This window comes from Hylobates moloch, unplaced genomic scaffold (assembly GCF_009828535.3).
Source record: "Hylobates moloch isolate HMO894 unplaced genomic scaffold, HMol_V3 SCAFFOLD_3, whole genome shotgun sequence".
In the NCBI taxonomy this organism is placed as follows: domain Eukaryota; kingdom Metazoa; phylum Chordata; class Mammalia; order Primates; family Hylobatidae; genus Hylobates; species Hylobates moloch.
The window spans coordinates 63,624,615-63,643,501 of record NW_026652278.1 but is presented as its reverse complement, the minus strand read 5'-3'; the positions used below and the strand labels follow the sequence as shown (position 1 = coordinate 63,643,501).

The window sequence follows — 18,887 nt, the reverse complement described above, 5'->3', positions numbered from 1 at the left end:
ACTAAAAATACAAAAAAAATTAGCCAGGCGTGGTGGTGGGCACCTGTAATTCCAGCTACTTGGGAGGCTGAGGCAAGGAGAATCGCTTGAACCTGGGAGGCGGATGTTGCAGTGAGCCGAGATCGTGACACTGCACTCCAGCCTAGGTGACAATGCGAGACTCCGGCTCAAAAAAAAAAAAAAAAATCCGAGTTTTTTTAAGTTTGAATTAGAAACAATGGTACTTAATAGTCTTGTGATAACTATCTCTAGGCTTTTATATAGAACCTAATTTTTATTTTATTTTGTTATTTAATGTTTATACTGGCAGTTCTTAACTGATTTTTTTTTTCTTTTTTTTTTTGAGACAGAGTCTCACTCTTGTCACCCAGGCTGGAGTACAGTGGCGCCATCTTGGCTCACTGCAGGCTTCGCCTCCCAGGTTCACACCATTTTCCTGCCTCAGCCTCCTGAGTAGCTGGGACTATAGGCACCCGCCACCATGCCCGACTAATTTTTTTTTTTTTTTTTGAGACAGAGTTTTGCTCTTGTTGCCGAGGCTGGAGTGCAATGACGCCATCTCAGCTCACCGCAGCTTCTGCCTCCTGGGTTCAAGCGATTCTCCTGCTTCAGCCTCTTAAGTAGCTGGGATTACAGGCATGCATGACCACCTCCTGCTAATTTTGTATTTTTAGTAGAGACGGGGTTTCTCCGTGTTGGTCAGGCTGGTCTCGCACTCCCAACCTCAGGTTATCCTCCTGCCTTGGCCTCCCAAAGTGCTGGGATTATAGGCGTGAACTACTGCGCCCGGATTTTTTTTTTTTTTTTTTTAATTGAACCTTCCACCAAGTAGCTGGGATTATGGGCGCGGCTATAGTGCCTGGCTTAACTGATATTTTTGTCTTTAAAAATTTCCCGGCCGGGCGCGGTGGCTCACGCTTGTAATCCCAGCACTTTGGGAGGCCAAGGAGGGCGGATCACGAGGTCAGGAGATCGAGACCACGGTGAAACCCCGTCTCTACTAAAAATACAAAAAATTAGCCGGGCACGGTGGCGGGCGCCTGTAGTCCCAGCTACTCGGAGAGGCTGAGGCAGGAGAATGGCATGAACCCGGGAGGTGGAGCTTGCAGTGAGCCGAGATCGCGCCACTGCACTCCAGCCTGGGTGACAGAGCGAGACTCCGTCTCAAAAAAAAAAAAAATCCCAAAAATTAGATTTAATAGATTGTACCTTTACCTCCTTTGTCTAATGCTAGCATATTTTTGTCTAATATCTGTCCCTGTTATTGATAAATTTAGAACTGGCTAAGATGTATATCTGGTTAACATTTTTATTATTATTAACATTATTATTATTAACATTATATATATAATATAATTAACATTTTTATTATTATTTTAGATTCACATGCAGTTGTAAGAAATACTAGAGAGAGCCTGTGTCCCCTTTATCCAGTGGTGACATCTTGCAAGTCTGTAGTACAATGTCACACCCAGGATGTTGACATTGATACAGTCCCTATTCTATTACCACAAGATTCCTCATGTTGCCCTTTTATAGTTGTATCCACTCTCCTGCCTTACCCCTCCTTAACCTCTGACAGCCATGACTCTGAGACTCTGATCTCCATTTCGATAATTTGGTTGTTCGAGAATGTAAAGTAAATGTAGTAGCCTTTTAGGATTGGTGTTTTTCACTCAGCCTGATTCTCTAGAGCTTCCCCCAGATAGTTGTATGTATTACTGGTTTGTTCCTTTTTGTTGCCGAGTATTTTTCCACAGCATGGATGTACTGCATTGTGTTTAACCATTCACCCTCTGAAAATCTGGATTGTTTCCAGTTTTTGGATATTGTGAATAAAGCTGCTGTAAACACTCATGTTACAGATTTTTTTTTTTTTTTTTTTTTTTTTGAGACAGAGTCTCGCTCTGTCGCCCAGGCTGGAGTGCAGTGGCGCGATCTCAGCTCACTGCAAGCTCCGCCTCCCGGGTTCACGCCATTCTCCTGCCTCAGCCTCTCCGAGTAGCTGGGACTACAGGCGCCCGCCACCACGCCCAGCTAATTTTTTTGTATTTTTAGTAGAGACGGGGTTTCACCGTGGTCTCGATCTCCTGACCTCGTGATCCGCCTGCCTCGGCCTCCCAAAGTGCTGGGATTACAAGCGTGAGCCACTGTGCCCGGCCATGTTACAGATTTTTGCGTAACATAAGTCTTCATTTCCCTGGGATAAATTCCCAGTAGTACAATTTCTGGATTGATTGGTAGTTGCATGTTCATTTTTTTTTTTTTTTTAATCTGCCAAACTGTTTTTCTAAGCAGGAACATTTCACATGTATGAGTGATCTCCTCAGCATTTGGTGGCGATACAATTTTTTTTTTTTTTTGAGACGGAGTCTCACTTTGTCCCCCAGGCTGGAGTGCAGTGGCACAGTCTCGGCTCACTGCAAGCTCCACCTCCCAGGTTCACGCCATTCTCCTGCCTCAGCCTCCTGAGTAGCTGGGACTACAGGCGCCCGCCACCACGCCCGGCTAATTTTTTGTATTTTTTAGTAGAGACGGGGTTTCACTGTGGTCTCGATCTCCTGACCTCGTGATCCGCCCGCCTCGGCCTCCCAAAGTGCTGGGATTACAAGCGTGAGCCACCGCGCCCGGCCCAATTTTTTATATTTTTAATAGAGACAGGGTTTCATCGTGTTAGCCAGGATGGTCTCGATCTCCTGACCTCGTGATCCGCCTGCCTCCGCCTCCTAAAATGTTGGGATTATAGGCGTGAGCCACTGCGCCAGGCTGGAGTTTGGCTCTGGCGCCCAGGCTGGAGTGCAGTGGTGCGATCTGAGCTCACTGCAACCTTTGCCTCCTAGGTTCAAGCAATTCTCCTGCCTCAGCCTCCTGAGTAGCTAGGATTATAGGCATGTGCCACCACGCCTGGCTAATTTTTTGTATTTTTAGTAGAGACGGGGTTTCACCATGTTGGCCAGGCTGGTCTTGAGCTCCCGACCTCATGATCTACCTGCCTTGGCCTCCCAAAGTGCTGGGATTAGAGGCGTGAGCCACTGTGCCCAGATGATACTATTTTTAATTTTAGCCATTTTGGTAGGTGTTTGGAGATTTTAATTTGCATTTACCCAGTAGTTAAAGTGTGTGTGTGTGTGTGTGTGTGTGTGTGTGTGTGTTTGAGACAAGGTCTTGCTCTCTGTTGCCCAGGCTGGAGTGCACTGGTGAGACCACGGCTCACTACAGCCCTGACCTTCTGGGCTCAAGAGATCTTTCTGCCTCAGCCTCCTGAGTAGCTGGAACTATACAGGCATGCACCACCATGCCTGCCTAATATTTTAAATTTTTTTATGTTGTCCAGGCTGGTCTTGAACTCCTGGGTTCAAATGATCCTCCCACCTCTGTCTGCTTCCCAAAGTGTTGGGATTACAGGTGTGAGCCACTGCATCCAGCCATAATGTGGTGGGTTTTTTTGATTTTTTGTTTTTGACACATTATTGCCCAGGCTGGAGTGCAGTGGCGTGAACTCGGCTTACTGCAACCTCTGTCTCCCAGGTTCAAGTGATTCTCCTGCCTCAGCCTCCCAAGTAGCTGGGATTACAGGCATGCGCCACATATATTGTTTTTTTAGTAGAGACGGGGTTTCACCATGTTGTCCAGGCTGGTCTCGAACTCCTGACCTCAGGTGATCCACCTGCCTCAGCCTCCCAAAGTGCTGGGATTACAGGCGTGAGCCACCATACCCGGCCCATAATGAGGTTTTCATGTGCTTATTTGTCATCTGTATCTCTTCATGTTTTTGCCCATTTTGGATTATATGCTTTGTAGTGTTGAGTTTTGAGAATTTTTAAAATGCATATTCTAATACTAGCCCTTTAATGGATATGTGGTTTGCAGGTATTTTCTCTCACTCAATTGCTTGCTTTTTATCCTCCTCATAGGGTCTTATGCAGAACAAAAGATGGTTTTATTTATTTATTTATTTATTTGTTTGTTTGTTTTTTTTTTGAGACGGAGTCTTGCTCTGTCGCCCAGGCTGGAGTGCAGTGGCACAATCTCGGCTCACTGCAAGCTCTGCCGCCCGGGTTCACGCCATTCTCCTGCCTCAGCCTCCCAAGTATCTGGGACTATAGGCAGCCGCCACCACGCCCAGCTAATTTTTTGTATTTTTTTAGTAGAGATGGGGTTTCACCGTGTTAGCCAGGATGGTCTCGATCTCCTGACCTTGTGATCCACCCGCCTCGGCCTCCCAAAGTGCTGGGATTACAGGTGTGAGCCACTGCGCCCAGCCTATTTATTTATTTTTTGAGACGGACTCTCACTGTGTCACCCAGGCTGGAGTGCAGTGGTGTGATCTCCACTTACTGCAACCTCTGCCTCCCAGGTTCAAGCGATTCTCCTGCCTCAGTCTTTCAAGTAGCTGGGACTAGAGGCATAAGCCACCATGCCTGGCTAATTTTTGTACTTTTAGTAGAGATGAGGTTTCGCTGTGTTGGCCAGGCTGGTCTCAAACTTCTGACCTCAGGTGATCCTCCCACCTCAGCCTCCCAAAGTGCTGGGATTACAGGCGTGAGCCACTGTGCCTCGCCGCAAAAGGTTGTTTTGAGGAAGTCTAGAGTATACATTTTTTCCTTGTATAGATTATACTTTTGGTCTCAAGTCTAAGAACTCTGTCTAGCCCCAAGAGCTGAAGGTTTTCTTTTCTGAGACAGAATCTTCCTCTGTCACCTAGGCTGGAGTGCAATGGCCCGATCTTGGCTCACTGTAACCTCTGCCTCCCAGATTCAAATGGTTCTGATGCCTCAGCTTCCCAAGTAGCTGGGACTACAGGCGTGCACTACCATGCCTGGTTAATTTTTTGTATTTTTATTAGAGACAGGGTTTCACTGTGGTGGCCAGGCTGGTCTTGAACTCCTGGCCTCAAGTGATTCACCCATCTTGGCCTCCCAAAGTGCTGGGATTACAGGTGTGAGACACAGTGCCTGGCCTGGTATTTTGTTTTTTGGGTTTTTTTTTTTTTTTTTAAATTATGAAGCATTTCCCATTTTTATTTATAAAATTATTAATTAAAATTACAAAAGTAGATTTACAGAGCCTCAGGTAACAAAACAGGAAATGAAATGTTCCAGAGATGGCCGGGCGCAGTGTCTCACGCCTGTAATCCCAGCACTTTGGGAGGCCGAGGCGGGCGGATCACGAGGTCAGGAGATCGAGACCATCCTGGCTAACACGGTGAAACCCCATCTCTACTAAAAATACAACAAATTAGCCGGGTATGGTGGCGGGCACCCGTAGTCCCAGCTACTCGGGAGGCTGAGGCAGGAGAATGGCATGAACCTGGGAAGCGGAGCTTGCGGTGAGCCGAGATCGCCGCCACTGTACTCCAGCCTGGGCGACAGACAGAGCGAGACTCCATCTCAAAAAAAAAAACAAAAAAAACAAACCACAAACATGGCCGGGCCCAGTGGCTCATGCCTGTAATCCCATCACTTTGGGACGCCAAGGCTGGTGGATCACGAGGTCAGGCGTTCGAGACCAGCCTGGCCAACATAATGAAACCCTGTCTCTACTAAAAATACAAAAAATTAGCCGGGTGTAGTGGCGGGCACCTGTAATCCCAGCTACTCGGGAGTCTTAGGCAGGAGAATCGCTTGAACGTGGGAGGCGGAGGTTGCAGGGAGCCGAGATCATGCCACTGCACTCCAGCCCGGGCTACAGAGCAAGATTCTGTCTTAAAAAAAAAAAAAAAAAAAAAAAAAAAGAGAAATATTCCAGAGACATTCTGAAAAGTTCCAAAGAAACACACACTAGCCTAAAAATCTCAGTTAAACCATGGTTGCACAACAGGTTATATTTATTCCTGCATTTTCTCAATAAGTTCCTCCTTATATTTGCCTTTCTCTTTTCTGACTTGTCGAGACTTGGCTTTGTGTTCAATAATTTTTTTCTGATCCTTGTTGAGATTTAGCCTGGTGATAACCACCTTGCTTGGGTGAGTACCCACATGGACGGTTGCACTGTTGGCCTACTCACGCTGCACCCGCTCGATGTAGATGATATCTTTCTTTCTGTACACCTGGACTACCTTGCCAATTTGCTGACCTTTGTAGTGTCCTTGAACAACCTGGACCTCGTCGTCCTTGCGGATGGGCGTGGAGCGGACCTTGTACTTCCGCCGCAGCTCCTTGGAGAGCGGGGATGACATGATCTTCCTGTGCACGTGCAAGGGGGCATTGAAGTGACGTTTGCGGTTTTTCCTGCGGTCCGGGTTCACGAAGGGATTGAATTTCATGGTGACACTCCGGCTAGCAGCGGCCTCAGGCCTGTTTTGTTTTTTTTTTTTTTTTTTTTGAGACAGTGACTCACTTTGTCACCTAGGCTGGAGTGCAGTGGCATGATCGTGGCTCACTGCAGCCTCGACCTCCTTGGCTCAAGTGATCCTCCTGCCTCAGCCCTCCAAGTAGGTGGGACTATAGGTATATGCCACCATACTCAGCTTATTTTTGTATTTTTTGTAGAGACCGGTTTTCGCCATGTTGCTCGGGCTGGTCTCGAACTCCTGAGCTCCAGCAATCTGCCCACCTTGGCCTCCCAAAGTGTTGGGATTACAGGCGTGAGCCACTGTACCTGGCCCAGTTATCATATTTTTAGTTCTAAAGTTTCCATTTTATTCTTTCTATCTTCTATTTATTGGCTGAGACTTTGTTTCATATTCAAGCATGTTCATAATCACTCATTAAATGTTGTTACCATGGCTGCTTTAAAATCTTGGTCAGATAGTTCTGACATCTCTGTCATTCTGGTGTTGGCATTTATAGATTGTCATCTGTTTTCATTGAGTTTGAGATTTTCCTGGTTCGTCTTGCAATGATTGATTTTTTTTATTGAAACATGAGCATATTTTATTGATACTGAAAACTTCTGTTTTAGCTGGCTTCCTCTCACACTGCCGTGGTAGGGGAAGAGGGGGTACCACCTCATTCCTGCCAGGTAGGAGTCGAAGTCTGGGTTCCCCACTCAGCCTTCTTTGACCAAAGTGGGAGGTTCCTCGTTACCGCTGGGCCCGCTTGGTTGGGGTGGAAGTCTAGGCTTCTGATATGGTCTCTACTAACATGTGGGGTTGGTGCCAGTTAACCAGTCATCAGGGATGGAAGACCTGACTCCGTACTTGGCTTTCTCTGACACCAGCCTGGTGGGGTGTGGGGCACCTTGTTACAGCCTTGAGAAGGGCAGAGATCTACCCTCCTCCGTGTTTGCTGGTGTCTGTGGTTGTGGGGCTGTACTTTTTTTCCAGTGATATTTGGCTAGAGTAGTTACTGTGTGAAAGTTTTCTGTCTGGCTAGGCTTTCCCTTTCCTGTTCCTTCAGCTAGAGAGAGCAGACTTCAGTTGCAGCTGTTTTTAGCACCCACTGGTGTGCTGTGGCTCTTTCGGTTCCAAATCTGTGATCTACAAGCAAAAAGAAGGCCCAGGGAATCAACTACTGTGTTGTTTCTTTGGTCCTGAGCTCCCTAGCTGGTCTGCCTTCTCTCCACCTTTCAGAGTCTTCTTTTGTTTGTTTTATATATATAATGCCTAGGGATTTTAGTTGTCGTTTGTGGAAAGAATAAGGAAAAGTACTCCATCTTCCCAGAAGCAAAGTCCTGGTTGACATTAAAAAAACAAACAAACAAAAAACAAACTAACTTATTACCTCTTGAATGTTCAGATTTCCATTGGGAAATATCCAAATGTGAGCATTGTTCAATAGTATCTGGAAAGTTTACTCGATTATTTTTAATTTGTAGAAAAAAAATTAAAATTTGCATGCTATAAATATTTCAGAATTAAATAATATCGGAGGATTCCTGATGCCATACAACAAAAACCTTTTGATCTTTTCATTTCAAAAATGAGAGAAACAAAACTACATTTCTTTTACATATTAAATAACTGATCTGTTTTCCTTGTTTTTAGCTTATAGTTGCAACAACATGTATGGGAATAAACCATCCAATATTTTCCCGTAAAATTTTTGATTTTTGTATTGTGGATGAAGCCTCTCAAATTAGCCAACCAATTTGTCTGGGCCCCCTTTTTTTTTCACGGAGATTTGTGTTAGTGGGGGACCATCAGCAGCTTCCTCCCCTGGTGCTAAACCGTGAAGCAAGGTAGGCAGACATTTAAGTGTTAATTTTAAACTGGATTATTTTCAAGGAACAGATATAGTACACTGATAAACCTGAATCTGATTTATTGACAGAGCTCTTGGCATGAGTGAAAGCTTATTCAAGAGGCTGGAGCAGAATAAGAATGCTGTTGTACAGTTAACCGTGCAGTACAGAATGAACAGGTATTTGTAACAGTGTTAGCTAGGAGTGGTTTTCATGTTTGTTTGCATCTACCAAAACCAAAATTATCTTTTGTAATTCCCTTAGTAAAATTATGTCCTTAAGTAATAAGCTGACCTATGAGGGCAAGCTGGAGTGTGGATCAGACAAAGTGGCCAATGCAGTGATAAACCTACCTCACTTTAAAGATGTGAAGCTGGAACTGGAATTTTATGCTGACTATTCTGATAATCCTTGGCTGATGGGAGTATTTGAACCCAACAATCCTGTTTGTTTTCTTAATACAGACAAGGTAAAAAAAAAAATTTTTTTTTCTCTTTAGTTTTTCTCATTTTGTCCTATTATTTAAATTTCTCAGTTTTCATTAGTATATGCCCTAATTAGAGCTTATCAGTTAAAAGGCAAAACTAGGCTGGGCGTGGTGGCTCATGCCTGTAATCCCAGCACTTTGGGAGGCCAAGGCGGGTGGATCACAAGGTCAGGAATTCAAGACCAGCCTGGCCAACATGGTGAAACCCTGTCTCTACTAAAAATATAAAAAGTAGCTGGGCATGGTGGTGGGTGCCTGTAATCCCAGCTACTCAGGGGGCTGAGGCATGAGAATTGCTTCAGCCCAGGGGGTGGAGGTTGCAGTGAGCTGAGATCGCGCCGCGGCACTCCAGCCTGGGTGACAGAGCAAGACTCCCATCTCGGGGGGAAAAAAAAGGCAAAACTAATGTACTTCTCATACTTCAACCCAAAGTAGTCTTTTCTTTTTCCTTTCTTTTTCTTTTTCTTTTTTTGAGACAGAGTCTTGCTCTGTTGCCCAAGTGGTGTGATCTCGGCTCATTGCAACTTCCTCCTCCCGGATTCAAGCGATTCTCCTGCCTCAGCCACCCAAGTAGCTGAGATTACAGGCACCCACCACCACACCAGGCTAATTTTGTATTTTTAGTAGAGACAGGGTTTCACCATGTTGGTCAGGCTGGTCTTGAACTCCTGGCTTCAAATGATCTGCCTGCTTCAGCCTCCCAGAGTGCTGGGATTATAGGTGTGAGCCACTGCGCCTGGCCCAAAATAGTCTTTCTTTCTATAGGCCCAGTATTTTCTGGAGGAGGTTTATTCTGGAGGTCAGTAGATGTCAAAATTGACTTTTGAAGAAGGAAAGCCACAAAGTGAACTCAAGGGTATAATTCTATTTCCTAGAAAAGGAAATGGCACTGTTACTATCAAAGGTCTGGGTTTACGAATGGACAGAGGGTATAATAAATTGATGTCCTTTTAAAGACTTTTTAAAAAACAGACTTTAAACGGGGGCAGAGTGGCTCACGCCTGTAATCTCAGCACTTTGGGAGGCCGGTGGGGGTGGATCACCTGGGGTCAGGAGTTCGAGACCAGCCTGACCAACATGGTGAAACCCTGTCTCTACTAAAAATGCAAAACTTAACTGGGTGTGGTGGTGCACCTGTAGTCCCAGCTACTTGGGAGGCTGAGGCAGGGGAATCGCTTGAACCTGGGAGGTGGAGGTTGCGGTGAGCTGAGATCGCGCCACTGCACTGCAGCCTGGGTGACAGAGTGAAACTCCATCTCAAAAAAAAAAAAAAAAAGGCTTTTTTTTTTAGAGCAGTTTTAGGTTCATAGCAAAATTATGTGGAAAGTACAGAGGTTTCTCATAACCTCCCTCCCCCACATATGCACATGAAGACCTTTTTACAAACCAGTCATTAAACAGAAATCTGCACAACGACTTTTTTGTTTTTGTTTTTTTAAGATGGAGTCTTGCTCTGTCTCCCAGGCTGGAGTGCAGTGGTGCAATGTCCTGTTATCTCAAAAAAAAAAAAAAAAAAAAAATCAAGGGTGCTTAGGGATGACGTAGGAAGACAATAGTCTTTGAAGAGATGTATCAGGAGGTAGGGCAGCAGTTTTATCTGCTCCATTATTTGTATAAAAGGGGACAAGAAAATGGAAAGAGCACAGATATACGACCCAGATCTAAGTTTGTTTGTTTGATTCTGAGACGGAGTCTCACTCTGCCTCCCAGGCTGGAGTGCAATGGCACTGTGTCAGCTCACTGCAACCTCTGACTCCCAGATTCAAGCAATTCTCCTTCCTCAGCCTCCTGAGTAGCTAGGATTACAGGCACGCACCACCATGCCCAGCTAATTTTTGTATTTTTAGTAGAGACGGGGTTTCACTGTGTTGGCCAGGCTGGTCTCGAACTCCTGACCTTGTGATCTGCCTGCCTCGGCCTCCCAAAGTGCTGGGATTACAGGCGTGAGCCACCGCGCCCGGCCACCCTAAGTTCAAACAGTAGTGCCACAGTTTATTGTGAGGCCTTGGGAAAGTTACTTATTCTTTTCTGCCTTTGATTCCTGTAAAATGGGGGATAACAAAGTAAAGTATGTGAAGCTCAGTGTGTGATCAGCTTTCGTAGGTATTTTAGCCTCAATCGTAGCATGTTTAAGGTAGGTGGCCTCTGCGTGGCCTTCTGAAAGTGACTAATATTAATATCATTCGTTTTTGTTGATTCTTTCACCTTCATCTTTTAGACAAAGCTATTTTTCGTGGTCTTTATGGCCACTTGCATACTTATTGTACTCTTTAGAGATTGTATTATCAGCAGGTTGTATATTTTTCCACTTAGGTTCCAGCGCCAGAACAAGTTGAAAAAGGTGGTGTGAACAATGTAACAGAAGCCAAACTCATAGTTTTCCTAACCTCCATTTTTGTTAAGGTAATTTAGAATTTTCAAGGCTAACAAATATTAAAGTGCAGAATAATAGAATATTAGACTGTAAGACACTTACGATCTGGCATTAACTCTCGTTTATTAAGATAAGGGGGGGATTGAAGCCCCATTGTTTTTATTTTGAGAAAATGTATCTAAGACATGTACTATTTTATAATGACATTTGGAGTTTTCATTTATGATAATAACTTTTTGTAATGTCAGCTAATTCTAATTGAGACAATATTATGTTGTAGTGATTAGGAATTGGAAATTTTTCTGTGAAAGAAATAGCAGGTGAAATGTATTTCTTTGTACTGTGTGTGTGTATGTGTGTGTGCACTGTTTTAGTGGCATATAATCCGTTATGTTCTCATGAAACTAAAAATTAAGGGAGCAATGTCTAAGGAATTATTTCATCATGGGAAATATGGACAGATTTAGAGCAAATTCAGTAATTGTATTCAGTCTTTGAGATAGGAAAGTTTGTTATAAACATCAGTTGGGCACATAATGTAAACATTTAATTATTAAATTCAGAAAAGTTTAACTTAATCAGGACTTCTTTCTTTTAAATTGTGTCTTTTTCTATTTAGGCTGGATGCAATCCCTCTGATATTGGTATTATTGCACCATACAGGCAGCAGTTAAAGATCATCAATGATTTATTGGCACGTTCTTCTATTGGGATGGTCGAAGTTAATACAGTAGACAAATACCAAGGAAGGGACAAAAGTATTGTCCTGGTATCTTTTGTTAGAAGTAATAAGGATGGAACTGTGAGTTAATTGTGTTTGCTACTGATTCATTTGGGGCATTTCTCTATCTTTAAAAATTGTGGGCCGGGCGCAGTGGCTCACACCTGTAATCCCAGCTCCCTGGGAGGCCGAGGCAGGTGGATCACCTGAGGTCAGGAGTTTGAGACCAGCCTGGCCAACATGGTGAAACCGTGTCTCTACTAAAAATACAAAAATTAGCTGGGCATGGTGGCAGGCGCCTGTAATCCCAGCTACTTGGGAGGCTGAGGCAGGAGAATTGCTTGAACCCAGAAGGTGGGGGTTGCAGTGAGCCAAGATTGCACCATTGACCCCAGCCTGGGCGACAGAGCAAGACTCTGTCTCAGAAAAAAAGAAAAGAAAAAATTGTGGTTTAACATTGAGAACATGTGGACACAAAGAGGGGAACAACATACACCATGGCCTTTAGGGGGCTGGGGGTGAGGGGCGGGAACTTAGCGGATGGGTCAACAGGTGCAGCAAACCGCCATGGCATATGTATACCTATGTAACAAAACTGCACGTTCTGCAGATGTATTCTGTTTTTTTTTTTTTTTTTTTTTAAAGAAAATAAAATTGTGGTTTAAAAGAACACATAAAACATACATCTTTTTTTTTTTTGAGACGGCGTTTCCTCTTGTTGCCCAGGCTGGAGTGCAGTAGTGAGATCTTGGCTCACTGCAACCTTCACCTCCCAGGTTCAAGTGACTCTTCCATTTCAGCCTCCCGAGTAGCTGGGATTACAGGCATCCGCCATCTTGCCCAGCTAATTTTTGTACTTTTGTAGAGACGGGGTTTCACCATGTTGTCCAGGCTGGTCTCGAACTCCTGATCTCAGATGATCCGCCCGCCTCGGCCTCCCAAAGTGCTGGGATTCCAGGCGTGAGCCACCGCGGCTGGCCCATCTTACCATTTTTAGGTGTACGGTTTAATTAGTGTTGAGTACATTCACACTGTTGTTCAACAGATCTCTGGAACTTTTTCATTTTCAAATCTAAAACTCTGTATTCATGATTAACCACCCATTTTCTTCTTCCCCAGCACCTGTAACCACGATTCTACGTTCTATCTCTGAATTTGACTAATCTAAGTACCTCATATAAGTAGAATCGTACAGCATTTACCTTTTTGTGACTACCTTATTTCACTTAGCCAGTTAGTTCAACGTGTTGTAGTATGCGACAGGATTTCCTTCCTTTTTAAGACTGAATAATATTCCATTGTCTCTATATACCACATTTTATTTATCCATTCATCTGTCAGATGGAATGGTTGCTTCCACCCCTTGGCTGTTGTAATTGAGGCCTGTTTAATATAAAATCTTCCTTGTATACTTTCAAATTTATAGACAATTCAGGTTTGATTTTTTTTTTTTTTTGGAGATGAGATCTGGCTCTGTTACCCAGACTGGAGTGCAATGGCACAGTCTCGGCTCACTGTAATATCCACCTCCCTGGCTTAGTGATTCTCGCATCTCAGCCTCCTGAGTAGCTGGGATTACAGGCATGCGCCACCATACCCAGTTAAGTTTTGCATTTTTTGTAGAGAGCCATGTTGCCCAGGCTTGTGGGCCACTCCCGAGCTCTAGCAATCCTCCCACCTTGTCCTCCCAAATAGTTTTTTTTTTTGGTTTTCTTATTTTTACCTCTCCTTAGTTCATTTTTCTCAACTGTATAATACATCCATATGGCTTTAAAATATACATAATAAAAGGTTTCCTTTGTACTCCATCCCTCATCTACTCAGTTCTTACCTCAGATAGTCTCCTCTTTTTTTGAGAGAGAGTTTCCCTTTGTCACCCAGGTCGGAGTGTGGAGGCATGGTTATGGCTCACTGCATCCTTGACTTCCTGGGCTCAAGCAGCCCTGGCTCAGTGATCCTTTCATCTCAACCTCCTGAGTAGCTGGGACCATAGGTGCACACCACCACGCCTGGCTGATTTTTGTATATAGAGATCGGGTCTCACTGTGTTGCACAGGCTGGTCTTGAACTTCTGGTCTCCAGTGATCCACTGGCCTTGGCCTCCCAAAGTACTGGGATTACAGGCATGAGCCACTACACCTGGCCCCATTCTATTCTTAAATGTGCACAGGTGTCCATTGTGTAGGGACGTGTTGTAATATATTTAACCATTCCTTTGAACTTGAATAATTGAAAGTTATATTTCTTACAGGTTGGTGAACTCTTGAAAGATTGGCGACGTCTTAATGTTGCTATAACCAGAGCCAAACATAAACTGATTCTTCTGGGGTGTGTGCCCTCACTAAACTGCTATCCTCCTTTGGAGAAGCTGCTTAATCATTTAAACTCAGAAAAATTAATATCCTTTTTCTTCTGTATATGGTCACATTTGATTGCACTGTTGTATTTATTTACTTGTTTAAATTAAAGCTCTCACTATGTTGCATAAGCTGGTCTTGAACTCCTGGGCTCAAGCGATCCTCCCACCTAGGCCTCCCAAAGTGCTGTGATTACAGACGTGAGCCATGGCCCCCAGCCTATAACCTTTTTTTAATCCAGAACTAATGATTAGATTAAAATGGAGTATTATTTATTTTAAATACAGGGCCTTGCTTTGTCACCCAGGCTGCAGTGCAGTGATATGATCAGAGCTCACTGCACCCTCAATCTCCCAGGCTAAAGTGATCTTCCTACCTCAGCCTCCCCAGTAGCTGGGCCCACAGGTGCATGCCGCCATGCCCAGCTAATTTTTGTATTTTTTTGTAAAGACAGAGTTTCACCATGTTGCCCAGGCTGGTTTTGAACGTCTGGGCTCAAGTGATTCACTCACCTCCTCCCAAAGTGCTGGGACTACAGGTGTCAGCCACCACACTCAGCCTTTTTTTTCCCCAAGAAGTGGTGCCTAACTTCTCTCAGGCTGGAGTGTAGTGGCGGGATCACTGCTCACTGCAGCCTTGACCTCCTGGACTCAAATAGTCCTCCCACCTTACCTTTCTAAGTATCTGGGACCACAGGTACGTACCACCACGCCTGGCTAATTTTTTAAAAATTTTAATAGGAGGTGAGCCAGTGCACCTGGCCTTAAGATAAATCGTTTTTTAAAAATGTATATGGGCTTGACCTGGTGGCTCACGCCTGTAATCCTAGCACTTTGGGAGGCCGAAGCAGGTGGATCTCGAGGTTGAGATTGAGACCATCCTGGCTAACATGGCGAAACCCCGTCTCTACTAACAATACAAAAATTAGCTGGGCATGGTGACGTGTGCCTGTACGTCCCAGCTACTCAGGATGCTGAGGCAGGAGAATCGCTTGCACCCGGGAGGCGGAGGTTGCAGTGAGCCGAGATCTAGCCTGGTGGCAGAGCGAGACTCCGTCTCAAAAAACAAAACAAAACAAAACAAAAAAACAGTGTATGAAGTTCTTAGGCTTCATAAGAACTTCATACTTCTTATGAAGGTATGAAGTAGGCTAAGATATATAACTCTGAGGCTGGGCGTGGTGGCTCACGCTTGTAATCCCAGTACTTTGGGAGGCTGAGACAGGCGGATTACCTGAGATTGGGAGTTCGAGACCAGCCTGACCAACATGGAGAAACCCTGTCTCTACTAAAAATACAAAATTAGCCGGGCATGGTGGTGCATGCCTGTAATCCCAGCTACTCGGGAGGCTGAGGCAGGAGAATCGCTTGAACCCGGGAGGCAGAGGTTGCGATGAGCCGAGATCACACCATTGCACTCCAGCCTGGGCAACGAGAGCGAAACTCCATCTCAAAAAAAAAACAAACAAAAAAACAGATAAATAACTCTCATTGCTTAGGGGCATAATTATTCATTGAATGCCATAAAGATCCTTATTTTTTTTTTGTGGTCCTGTAGGTCAAGTTACAAAATGTTAAATAATAAAGTCATAAATTTATGCCATTCCATATAGTGCTAAATATTTCTTCCTTAATTTATTTTACATCATTGATCTTCCATCAAGAGAACATGAAAGTCTTTGCTACATATTGGGTGACTTTCAAAGAGAATAAAACACTATTTCCCTTGCCTTTTCATACTAGGGCAATATCTCCTCTAGCTAGTGCCTATACAGAAAATTCTATCACCATACAAAATTTAATGCAGTATTTATGTTTTTAAGCACAGGTGTACCAAAAACTGTGAAAAATCTAAATTTATGGGTTCTATACATGCATTTTTGCCTGACCTAGAGAAAGAGTTTGATAAATTTTTACCAGCTTTGAAGATGGATTAACTTTCGACTTTGAGCTTTAAACTTTTAAGTCAGACATTTCAGGACTAATTTGATTTTGTAGATATCATTGTAAGAACTTTATTTGAAAGACTGGATAAAGGGATTTGATTTGTTTTCATCATTTAAGCACAGTCTTGTGATGATGAGAACATAAGTGTGATTCTTTTCTGTATTTTGAGGTCCCTAATCCAAAGCCCATTTTGCTAGGATTTTTTCTGCTATCAGATGTGTTTTCACTCTAAACCTAGTCTTTTATGACATGAATTGATTACTTCCTGTTAATTTTCTATCCTCCCTTACTATCCCCCTTTTTTGTTTTCAGTATTCAGTATTTCAGTATTCTAGAGTAGATTTTGATATAAAAGAAAATAATTCTTACATCATCTTTTGCAACAAATTTTGTTTTCTGAATTGATAATAAATTTAAAAAGTTGATTCCTGTTTTCACATATGTTCATATGCCCCTATGTTTGGGGGTATCACTCAGTTTTCCTTTTTTGTGTAAAGATGTTTTGTAAAACAAAATTGTCTCAAAGTGATTATATTATATATATAAAAAGTAACAGATTTTAACAAAGGTTAAAAGATTCTTTGGGTAACAGATTATTCTGGGGGTTGGAAATCTTCCATTTCTCTTGAGGGTTTTTTTTTAATGAATGTTAAATATGTTAAAATTTTTATTTCTACCTCATGTGTTTTTTTAAATTATTACTTGAAGTTTTTTATTTAATAAATTTCTTCTACTAATGGATCTTACTGTGTCAATTATTATTAATACTGAATAATAATTAAAGTCAGGGTTATCCAGCATGTTTTCTTTCTTTTTTTTTTTTTTGGAGACAGAGTCGCCCAGGCTGGGGTGCAGTGGTGCAAACTCGGCTCACTGCAAGCTCTGCCTCCCGGGTTCACGCCATTCTCTTGCCTCAGCCTCCTGAGTAGCTGGGACTACTAATTTTTTTTTTTTTTGTATTTTTAGTAGAGATGGGGTTTCACCATGTTAGCCAGGATGGTCTCGATCTCCTGACCTTGTGATCCACCCACCTCGGCCTCCCAAAGTGCTGGGATTACAGGCGTGAGCCACCGCGCCCAGCTGCATGTTTTCTAATAGTGACAAGTGAAGTATTGATCATGCTAGAAAGCTGAAACCAAGCAGCATTGATATTATAAAGAGATTTATGAAGGGCACACAGGATGGGCTTGATCATGGAGAGGGGTTATAGATTAGATAGGACAAACGGGAAAGGTTGCTGTGATGAAACTTAAATATTGGTTAGATATAATGACAGTATAAATCAGGAAGGAATCTGATGGTAATTTCAGTTCCTGGGAATGAAATGAATAAGAAAGTCCTTTTGCTTCATTACAGGTTTGTATGGCTTGAAAAGTAAAGCTCCATAGAAGAGAATCTGAGGATGTGTTCTGTGTTTCCTTTTTTTTTTGTTTTTTTTTGGATCTGTCTTGGTGATAAGAGCCTAGCCATTTAATTGTTTAAAAGAGTTAGGAAGCTGGGCATGGTGGCTCACGCCTGTATTCCCAGCACTTTGGGAGGCTGAGGCAGGTGGATCACCTGAGGTCAGGAGCTCGAGACCAGCCTGGCCAACATGGTAAAACCCTATCTCTACTAATAATACAAAAAAAATTAGCCGGATGTGGTGGCCGGCACTTGTAATCCCAGCTACTCAGGAGGCTGAGGCAGGAGAATCACTTGAACCTGGGAGGCGGAGGTTGCAGTGAGCTGAGATTGCGCCACTGCACTCCAGCCTGGGTGACAAGAGCAAGATTCCATCTCAAAAAACAAACAAAGTATAAAGCCATGATGCGAAGACAATGTGGCTGTTCCAGTGGCCCCTCTCCTGAATCAGTTCAGAGTTCCTGTCCCCTTCCCCCTGACTTCCCTCTTGCTGCTGTCTCTGATTCCTTTCTTTTCTCCCTATTCCTGGCTGTCTAATGGCAGGTTTTCCCCAGAGCTGCAAGTCTGGTTTGGTCCTCTTCTTTCTCCTTGGACAGTCACTGGCTTCACCCATCACCCATGTGGCTCTTTACTCAACCTGTACTACACCCTGTCTTCCAAGTTCTAGTTATATAGCTTCCTTCCAGCCAATGCCTTCAGAATATTCTGTGAATATTTTAGACTTAGTACAAAGAAATTGGAAATTTCCATCTTCATTTAATGCCTTCCTCCTGTGATCCCTATTTCTGTAAATGACATCATCTCACAGTTCTCTGAGCTTAAAGATCTTGGCATAATTTTTCTTTATTTATTTTATTTATTTATTTATTTTTTGAGACGGAGTCTCGCTCTGTCACTCAGGCTGGAGTGCAGTGGCGCAATCTCGGCTCACTACAAGCTCCGCCTCCTGGGTTCATGCCATTCTCCTGCCTTAGCCTCTCCGAGTAGCTAGGACTACAGGCGCCCACCACCACACCTGGCTAATTTTTTGTATTTTTAGTAGAGACGGGGTTTCACCGTGGTCTCGATTTCCTGACCTCGTGATCCGCCCGCTTTGGCCTCCCAAAGTGCTGGGATTACAAGCGTGAGCCACTGCGCCCGGCCTAATTTTTCTTTCTTTAAAACACTTTTGGCCTGGGCACGGGGGCTCATGCCTGTAATCCCAGCATTTTGGGAGGCCAAGGCGGGTGGATCAACTGAGGTCAGGAGTTCGAGACCAGCCTGGCCAACATGGTGAAACCCCATCTCTACTAAAAATACAAAATTAGCCAGGTGTGGTGGCGGGTGCCTGTAATCCCAGCTACTAGGTAGGCTGAGGTTCAAGGGGAGAATCACTTGAACCCGGGAGGCAGAGGTTGCAGTGAGCTGAGATCGTGCCATTGCACTCCAGCCTGGGCAACAAGAGCAAAACTCCGTCTCAAAAAAAAAAAAAAAAAAA

At 43.8% G+C, this 18,887-nt stretch overlaps 1 protein-coding gene and 1 pseudogene across 1 annotated transcript in view; one reads left to right on the top strand and one right to left on the bottom strand.

Annotated features, from left to right (window-relative positions):
• DNA2 (DNA replication helicase/nuclease 2) overlaps positions 1-16,686 on the top strand; it is a 63,377-nt gene extending 46,691 nt beyond the window's left edge. The window contains exons 12-18 of the mRNA XM_058437017.1: positions 7,928-8,121; positions 8,214-8,303; positions 8,389-8,593; positions 10,925-11,014; positions 11,605-11,787; positions 13,958-14,106; positions 15,709-16,686. Coding sequence (XP_058293000.1) covers positions 7,928-8,121; positions 8,214-8,303; positions 8,389-8,593; positions 10,925-11,014; positions 11,605-11,787; positions 13,958-14,106; positions 15,709-15,775 — 978 coding nt within the window. The 3' untranslated portion in view covers positions 15,776-16,686. The remainder of the gene's footprint in view (positions 1-7,927; positions 8,122-8,213; positions 8,304-8,388; positions 8,594-10,924; positions 11,015-11,604; positions 11,788-13,957; positions 14,107-15,708) is intronic.
• LOC116458718 (ribosomal protein uL24-like) lies at positions 5,828-6,681 on the bottom strand (annotated as a pseudogene).
• Positions 16,687-18,887: the final 2,201 nt, after the last annotated feature.